The 9641-nt window shown below is 41.9% G+C and overlaps 1 protein-coding gene across 1 annotated transcript in view; it reads right to left on the reverse strand.

The window, feature by feature from the left end:
• Positions 1-2850, reverse strand: part of LOC309706776 (uncharacterized protein) — a 217420-nt gene extending 214570 nt beyond the window's left edge. The window contains exon 1 of the mRNA XM_082533612.1: positions 2254-2850. Coding sequence (XP_082389738.1) covers positions 2254-2334 — 81 coding nt within the window. The 5' untranslated portion in view covers positions 2335-2850. The remainder of the gene's footprint in view (positions 1-2253) is intronic.
• Positions 2851-9641: the final 6791 nt, after the last annotated feature.

Consider the following 9641-nt stretch of genomic DNA (forward strand, 5'->3'; position numbering starts at 1 on the left):
GAACATCCAAGAATACATTGGGAAGATGGCCCCAACTGACCGAGTGCTCAGTGAATACCTCAGGCAGCAGAAACCCAAGAAAGAGGAGGGAGACGAGGAACCATCATGGAAGGACAGGCCCCTGCACGGTATGTACCACCGGCAGATAGAGGAGGTGGCTGATATCCAGAAATCCTACCAGTGGCTGGACAAAGCTGGACTGAAAGACAGCACAGAGGCACTAATCATGGCAGCACAAGAACAAGCTCTGAGCACAAGATCCATAGAGGCTGGGGTCTATCACACCAGGCAAGACCCCAGGTGCAGGCTGTGTAAAGATGCCCCAGAGACAATCCAGCACATAACAGCAGGGTGCAAGATGCTAGCAGGCAAGGCATACATGGAACGCCATAATCAAGTGGCCGGCATAGTGTACAGGAACATCTGTGCCGAGTATAACCTGGAAGTCCCGAGGTCAAAATGGGAGATGCCCCCAAGGGTGGTGGAGAATGACCGAGCTAAGATCCTGTGGGACTTCCAGATACAGACGGACAAAATGGTGGTGGCTAACCAACCGGACATAGTGGTGGTAGACAAACAGAAGCAGACGGCCGTAGTGATCGATGTAGCGGTTCCGAATGACAGCAATATCAGGAAGAAGGAACACAAGAAGCTGGAGAAATACCAAGGGCTCAGAGAAGAGCTCGAGAGGATGTGGAGGGTGAAGGTAACGGTGGTCCCCGTGGTAATCGGAGCACTAGGTGCGGTGACTCCCAAGCTAGGCGAGTGGCTCCAGCAGATCCCGGGAATAACATCGGAGATCTCTGTCCAGAAGAGCGCAGTCCTGGGAACAGCTAAGATACTACGCAGGACCCTCAAGCTCCCAGGCCTCTGGTAGAGGACCCGAGCTTGAAGGATAAACCGCCCGCAGGGGCGTGCTGGGTGTTGTTATATATATATATATATATATATATATATATATTATATTATATTATATTATATATTGAAGAGAAAATCTCCGTCCCGGTTTCCCTCCAAGGCGTGAGCACCGATAAGCAGAGTTTTGTCCTTTCCTTATAAGATTCCTAATTATTCAAAGTAACACTCAGGTATGCCGCTCAGCTGGGTTAGTTACGACGTCGGGAGCAGCTTGGGAGAACAAGGAAACACAGACTGCTTCAGGTTGCCTTCCCAAATCGACTCAAAGGTTTATTTATCATACAACAGCTTATATAGAGGAAAAAGGTTCGTGTGTCAGCAGATTCTCAGTTCAAACCGGTACAGACCAAATAAGGAAACGTCTTCCTTCCTTGTGAGCAAAGAAGTATCCTTTGTGTAGTTTATCAGTTCAGCTACAATTTATGATCATCCCAGCAAAATACACTCCTAGACATAGAATACAGAGTTCTTTCATTAGTGAATTCTGAAACGAACCACCTGGCTTTTTAACAAGCTCTTTTATAAAAGATAAGGAAGGGAGGATGGGAGTAAGGAAGTGGTCTCGTCTCTGTGGTATTTTCGACCTTGGGGTACCAGCCTGTGAGTCTTACACATCAATACATGGGTCAGAGATAGGGTTGCCAACTCCCTGAAAAATAAATAAGGGACACCTCGTGGCCAGGGCCGGGCAACCTAGTTGTCTTCACCCTTCCCATTGTGGTAGCTCTTTTTTGTGTGTGTGAAATTATTTTTTAACCATTTGACTTGAACTTGATTTAAGCAGATGCATATTCTTTGTGATATGACCATATGGGAAACAAATGATCATTTAGCCATTTATTTTTAGCACAAAATGACAACATTAACACAATAAAACAGGTCTCTTTCTTAAACAGAAGCCTGTCATGCTTAACTTTTGAGAATATAAGTAAATCTTTCTTTAAAAGAACTCTGTCCTGCTTAACTTAAAATTATATAAATTAATAGAAAGCAATAGAACGAAAAATATTCTTGTAACAGTGCACATTTAGTGCATTTAGTACAAATGGCTTCAGTTGAGGTATTATTTCAGCTTTTCTAATGCTAATCAGCTGCTCCTGTTTGTAAACCCACTTGTTCCCATGATTACGCATCTTAACTCATCATCATTATTCATCTATGTATTACTTTTATGTATTAGTGATCTATTTGTTGTAATCATCTATCCTTGGAGTTGTTTATTACACAAAATAAATTATATTATCACACTTCTGGCCACATAGCGCTGATATTCACTGCACATGCCCATATTAACCTTAACCAGAGGGTTTAAAAAACAAACCAGTGTTTACATACCATATCTGCTTCTGCCGTGGCCTGGTGGACAAGAAATTGGTTAAGGGTTCCCCGAGCTTTCACGCCCCTCATGTTCTTCATGTGCCCACCATTAGAAGCATGCCTATGGAAAAAGTGCGCCGGCACACAGTGCAGTGCGCTTTATAGGTGTTATGGTGACCTTTTCCAGCCAGGTGTTTCCCTTTTCCCATTCCTCCCTGTGCTTTTACAGCCTTTTTTTTCCTTTCTCTGAGCGAACAAACATTGCTGCTCTAATGCTGGGCTCACACTGTGCGATCTTTGGTCCATTTTGAGACGATTTTTGAGTCGTGCGACTGATTTGGTGATCGGCCCGATTTTGGCCTTCATCGTGCATCGTGTAGTATACGTGGGGTAACGAGAAGCGATTAACACCTCGAGCAGCTCCCGATCATCAATCGCTCGTGAGGGTGTCACCACAGCCGCTCACACTGCTCACGCGCAAACACGTAAACGTCGGTGAAAAAGACGGAGCAGCACGGCTGTGCAGCGTGTGATCTGGACACAAGCGATGGAGGCACAACTTGTAGAACTTTGGAAAGCTCATCCGAGCCTTTTCGATGTGGCATCACAAAATTATCACGACCACAACAACCGTTAAAATAGTTGGATTTACACTGTTGCTCATTCACAGCTGCCTGATCAATGTTTTTCATTAACAATTTAGCAAAGTTGATGGTGGTGGTTTGTGTGTCTGTGTGAGTGAAAGACAGAGCGACAGATTTTCTGTTATAACCTTCATGTTATGTTGGCACAGTGTGAGCACTCAGGTCGCATCAGAGCATCGGGCGGTATAGTGTGAGACCTGCATCGTGACCTATGAACTTCTAACCCCTGCGAGTCAATCGTGCAGTTTGAGCAGGAGCTGAATCGCGCGACTGAAAAAATCGCACAGTGTCTGCCCAGCTTTAGGTGTACTGTCGTCCGAGACTTGCACCGCAGTGTCGGTGTTTGTTTCCCTGTTGGCCATGCTTCTTGTTGTGGTCATCTGTTGTCTTCCGGTATTTTCTCCGTAAGCGACCTTTCCTCGACCAATGAGATGAGCGGTAATCTGAATTGTCATACTCGAATTGTCATAAGTGTGCTGTCAGCACATTGGTCACAAAGCAGGAGAGGGGCTGGGAATTATGTTTTCAAACAAAGCGTTAATTCCATTAAAAGTTATAGACTACTTTTGATTCTCACTGTATTACGGGACAAAGTGCGTCCCTTATTAGCTCAATGCGGGACGTGTACTTTTGTTTCTAAATACGGGACGATTCCGTTTTTTAAGGGACGGTTGGCAACCCTAGTCAGATCTGAATGAGGGTGGGGGAGGTTCAATTTGCCATGTTGCAACGAGCTTAGCTTCTGTCTTGCTAGCTTGCGCTGCGCTCAGTGGATCTGCGCTCGACAGTGCAGCCTAGGCGGAGTAGTCGAGCGCAGATCCACTGAGCTCTCAACACAGACAGCATCGTCAGAAGAAAAGTTGATAAAATAAATTAAAAATTTGTATTGTTCGATACATATGCGTACCGAACCGAAAGCACTGTATCGAATGGTTCAATATCGATACGAGTATCGTTGCACCCCTAATATATATATATATATGTATATATGTATAGATAGAAAGATAGATAGATAGGTCGTCTGGTTGGTTGTTCTGGATTTACATTGCTTCTCATCATCATCACATCTGTTAGTGAATTCCCGGCCTGCAGTGGTCCGTATCTATCAAAAGTACTCCAAAGAAGGAACAGTGGTCAACCAGTGACAGGGTCATGGCTATATCACACTTCTTCAGAAACATTTTGCTCTTAGTCTGTCTGAAAGAAATTTCAACCAATCAAAAGTTATCACATGTATTTCTGGGGTTCTGAGTAAGCGAAGGTCAGGATGAGTGGCTGTCATATTTTAGTGGACTCCTGCTTGCTCCAGTCTGTGTGTAGGTGGACATAAACACACACACAAACATGGCATGTTTTTTTTGTTTGTTTGTTTTTATTATCTTTGAGAGGACATTTATTGAATTAATACAAATTCCTTTAACCAGCTCCACCATATTCTGATAGATAGATGCCAATTTATAGAAAATTATAACAGTTGAAGCCATTATATATCATTCAAACTGCATCAGCCTACAAATGAGTCTGCAGTGTGTTCGGTAGTGACTGCTCCTTTAGTGTGCCAGTGTCGCCATCTGCTGGACAGGACCAGTGTGGCTGCCAGCTACATACAGTTGCAGCTTGTTACCAACTGCAGTTGCTGAGAACACAAGAAAGCCCCTTCTGGGCTCTCACATTGTTTCCTCTGATTTTCTTGTTGCTGTGTCTGTCTCTTTCTTGCCAGTGTCAATGCTCACTCATGAGTTCCAGCCTCCCAGCCTCAGTGTTCAGTCAGCCTGCATGCCTGACATTCATCCAGACACCAATAGCTATGAAATCACTGTCTACTGTTCAGTATGTTGGAAAACGGCATCAGTGTTCCTGCAAGATCCTTCAGACATCTCAAGTCTTCAATTCAATTCAGTTTTATTTATACAGCACCAAATCCCAACATCAGTTGCCTCAAGGCGCTTTATATTTTCAAAAAAGATTTTCCTTTCACAATGTCACAAATGGAAATCAGATTATTATTCTCCTTTCTCAAAAAAACCCAAAAATTAAAAAAAAAACAGTTAAATTGTTACTTAAAAAGTATACGTTTTATATAAAAGCCAATCTGGGGGGATTTCTTTGTACACAAGTAAATTTGCAGGTTTAAACTGTAACTTTTCCTCTTTTTTGTGGAAGTGGGCCAAAATTCCTTCGTAAGGACTTGAGAGACTGAGACAAAAAAAACATTTACATCGAGTCGTTGCTGCTTTGACAAGCTGTTGAATCGTGGGAGCATTTTTTTATTCTTTAATTAATTAATTAATTTTTTTACACGCTATTTCTGCATTTCTGCTTTATTTTTGCTAAATAACTAAAGACAGGGCATAATATATAAGGAGTTGCTGTTGTTCACCTCAGACTGTTTTTTCTGACTTTTATGACCTGGTACAGACTAGATCTTTTTTATTATGTCCTGATGATAAGCAAAACCTTTTTTGGTGGTACAGGGTGTGCGCTCTTTTTACTCTGGCTGTATTTTAATGACGAAACTTGTGGACCTACTGTTGTTAAGCACGACTAGACTAAGCATCGTATATCATTTTCTATTTATATACAATCTTTTCGGTTAAATTAGGCCTGTGTGTCATCATACTATACTATTCAAAGTGTATCTATGTTCTTCATTTGGCCTGGATGAGCGGATGGAACTTTGCATAAACATCGTGTAGAGTAGCGGTCCCAAACCTTTTTTGCCCCACGGACTGGTTTATGTCTGACAATAATTTCACGGACCGGCCTTTAATAAAACCAGTACCGGTACCAAAAAAACCAGAAGATTTATTCATAACACACGGAAAAAGACCCAGGAAAACCGAGTTAACACTAAAAACTGATAAAACCATACATTTCACACCTGAGCCGGCGTGGCCCGGGGACCGATGATCTGAAGGACACGTGAAGTTTGGAGATCTGTAGCGATTAACTCTGCAGAAACTTAGTGACCTCTGCACTTTTACACCTCAACATCTGGTGACCCCGCTCTGTGATTTCACATGGCCTACTACTTTTTGGCTGAGTTGTTGAGTTTCATCCCCAGTGGCTTCCACTTTGTTTACAACAGTTGTCTGTGGAATATTTAGTAACGAGGAAATTTCACAATTGGAATCGTTGCACAGGTGGCATCCTATCACGGTACCACGCTGGAATTCACTGAGCTTCTGAGCGACCCGTTCTTTCACAAATGTTTGTTGAAGCAGTCCCAATGCCGAGCTGCTTGGTTTTATCCTGCGGCCACAGAAATGACTGGAACGCCTGAATTCAGTGGTTTGGATGGCTGAGTGAATACTTTTGGCAGTTCCTCGGAGAATGGCACAGTCTGAATTTGGAGTTAAATTGTTGGGATGTCCAATTTTTGAGAAAATTGTGGTTTTTATTTGGCACAAAAACTGCCCACAGTTAAGGTTTTACTAAGGTGATCACAGCAGGCTACTTCTTGGCCTCTTCATTCCCACAGAAGCAGTAAGGTTGAACTTTTCTCAAACACTACTCCTGGATTTTGGCTTGTTTTTTCTTAAATCACTAATAACACAGTGTTACATGTCATGTATTATTCATCCAAAGTTGTTTACACTTATTTTTCAGACCCGCTAAGGACCATAAGATTTTTAATATGTCCTGATACATAAAACCTTAGGAGGATGCATTTTCTTTCTCATGTGGGTAAAACAAAAAAGGTGTGAAAGGTTCCACTCCTAGGGAAGTTAGGGATCATTAAAATAGTCTGTGTGTTTTGGCAGGATGTCCCCCAGCACAAGTTTTGTAGTTGCTTCCTCCCATCAGGGCCAAATTCACAGAGTCAGCTGAGGCAACCGACAAATCAACAGGACAAATCAAAAGCCAAACAAGGTCTTTTAATACCATTTCATTCTTTTTAATGGAAATATTTACTAACAACAGTTAAATAATCTTGCCACTCCTACAGAGGTGTGAAGGATCACTGTACAGTAAGCTTTTCACAGTATTTCTTACAATATTTACATCCCCCATCATCATCTCCTTTAGCAGTGGATGAGTACATTTACAAAGTCACATCTGCAAACCAAGCGCTGTGTCCTTTTACACAGCACTCTACCTTTCAAATCAAAGCACTTACAAAAAGTATATGTCAGCATACAAAGAAAAAGAAGTCAGTTTTCTGAACAGTATTTTGTATAATTAAGTTAGTACATTCACGCACACAAACATAGTTAATCTCAAATTAAATGCAATGCAAACTGAAGCTAACTGTTTTGGTATGACTGGACTGCAACAAACTAAGTGTGGAGTGCAGATTTAGAATCAATAATAAACAAACTGATTTTAAAACAACCGTATAAAGTGACGACATTATGACAGTGAACCGTTTCAATGGCCAGCGTGGAACAGCAAATTCAGACAGCCGGTCTCAGCAGTCGACACAAAAACACATGAAATGGATGCATTTGTCTGGAAATGGGGATCAGAGTCAAGTTCATTTTCTGTTTGCTGTCACCTTACCCAGCACCCAGTCTAAAGAGAAAAAGTTGTTGCAGCATTGTGAATACGGATGCAATATTGTGTCAATATCGTGGATCAAATATCAGGTTTCGCTTTCTTGTCACGTTCGTTTTAACACTGGTTGGATGGATTTATCACAGTTGAGATGATGTGTTGACAGCTCAGTTAACGGTGTCTTATCTCACATTAGCCATCTCTGTCTCCACTCCCTGTTTGAGGAAGTGCACTCACAGACAGAGCAGTGAAAGACTTGTGCAAATAAATAAAGCCAAACATTTTTTATTTGGTATATTTGTCCGGGCTAGTTGTTTTTTTTTTAATTTGTTCTATTTGGCCACATGAAATCTGATCACTGCATCTTTAATGGGTGATACTACAGCAGTGGGTAAGGTGACCAAAGATCCAAACAGCTGCTAAATAAATGCAAAGATTAGTTGGAATGTGTCTTCAATTCATCTCCCACACACTCAGCGTATAAGATACAATGTTACAGGAACCTAAAATGCCTTCCCTTCAAAAAGCTGTCAGCAGCCTGTATAAGTGTCCTCTGAAGGGAATGGAGATATTCACCCAGTGCTCATGGAGTGCGAATGCCCTCTTTATCCCGGCTGATGTCCTACCTGGGTATTAGAATTGTGTGTTCAAGCAGCAAATTCACCAATTTGGCCTTTGCAAATGCACCAAGCTGATTACTTCACTGTTAGTGGCATAAAATAAGTCTCTTGATAACATTTAAATAATAAAATTCACTAAGTGAAGTAAAAGACTCCTGAATATGTGCCAGTGTATGCATCAATAACTTTTAAACCCAGTGAGTTTTGTACTGTTGCAATCAGTTCTTATTCACACTGAGGAGAAGAGAATTATTTTACCTAAAGTTAAGAACGATTAAAGACTTCAGATATTAACAGCACTCCTCAGAAAATCCCTCTCGGGTTAAATGTTCTGAATGAAAGCCATTAACATGCTTTAGTCCCTCTCTCCTGCAGCTCAGCTGGTGAATTATTAAGCCTTCCAGTTACACGACACCAGCAGTAGAGGACAAAGGTCAGAGCTCCCTCTTTGGTGCCAAGGAGGAGTAATACCCCATGACTTCTTTAGAAAGCTGCCAGTTCTGCTCTGCTTTTAGCCAAGTTTGGCCAACGGTGATGGAAACGAAAGGTTCCACCCCACCAGCTCTACCCTCTAGTTTTGCACTGGGATGCCCTGCAGTGACTGGGATGCCCTGCAGTGACTGGGATGCCCTGCAGTGACTGGGATGCCCTGCAGTGACTGGGATGCCCTGCAGTGACTGGGATGCCCTGCAGTGACTGGGATGCCCTGCAGTGACTGGGATGTCCAGCGGGGAGGTCACAAAAAGACATCCAACTGCTTAGAAGCCTCTGGAAAAACTTAGTTTTTGAACTCTGTAAACATATCATTGATGACTTTATTGTCTGAATAATTACTAGTTTCAAGTCTTACACTTTCCAATATGTAATTTTTGTACGTTATTATTCTTATTCTTATTATATTAATTATTAACTTATTACTAGTTATTATTGAGTCAGAAGTTAACTACAGTACTGTACGATTTTGCATATGACTGACAAAATCTGTGAGCCACATCTCAGAAAGAACTCGAGGCTTCAAAATGAGACTCTGCTCACCAATGGCTGACATCACAGTGCATTACATCACATTACATCCATCTTTTCTATACAGTCTATGTTTCACATTACACTCAATCTGTCTGGCCTTTTGAAAAAGGTGACAGGCTTGAACAGATACATTTCTGCTTAGTTAGGTGTTCAGTCAAAAGTTAAGCTGAAAAAAAATTATTTAATAACAAACAGACAAGCTAGATTTCAAAGAAGCCTGCTTTCTAAGCTGTGAGTACTTTTGTGCATTAATGATTTCTTCGTCTTTCAGAGTCAGATCTTTTTCCCAGGAAAACAGTAGCTGATCTCGTGACAGACACCCCCCCCCCCAGCTAACCCACGCCAGATTCTTTTTGAAAGCTCCACTTGATTTGACCCCAGATAAAACTTATGCAATATGTAATTATGTAAGAAGTTTTGACACTAAATCTGAGATGAATAGAGTGGATTACAGCATGGGACTGAGACTGGGCTATGATTTCAGGACGGTTTGAAAAACAGATGCATAAACCTCCGCAGAGTAAAGGGAGAAGCAACCAAAGACCAAAACTGGGAACTGGTGACCGATCAAAGATGAAAGGGTATAAAGGGAGAGGAGGACATGGCACAGGGAGGATGA

The sequence above is a fragment of the Aulonocara stuartgranti genome, assembly GCF_965226115.1.
Source record: "Aulonocara stuartgranti genome assembly, chromosome: 5".
NCBI lineage: Eukaryota > Metazoa > Chordata > Actinopteri > Cichliformes > Cichlidae > Aulonocara > Aulonocara stuartgranti.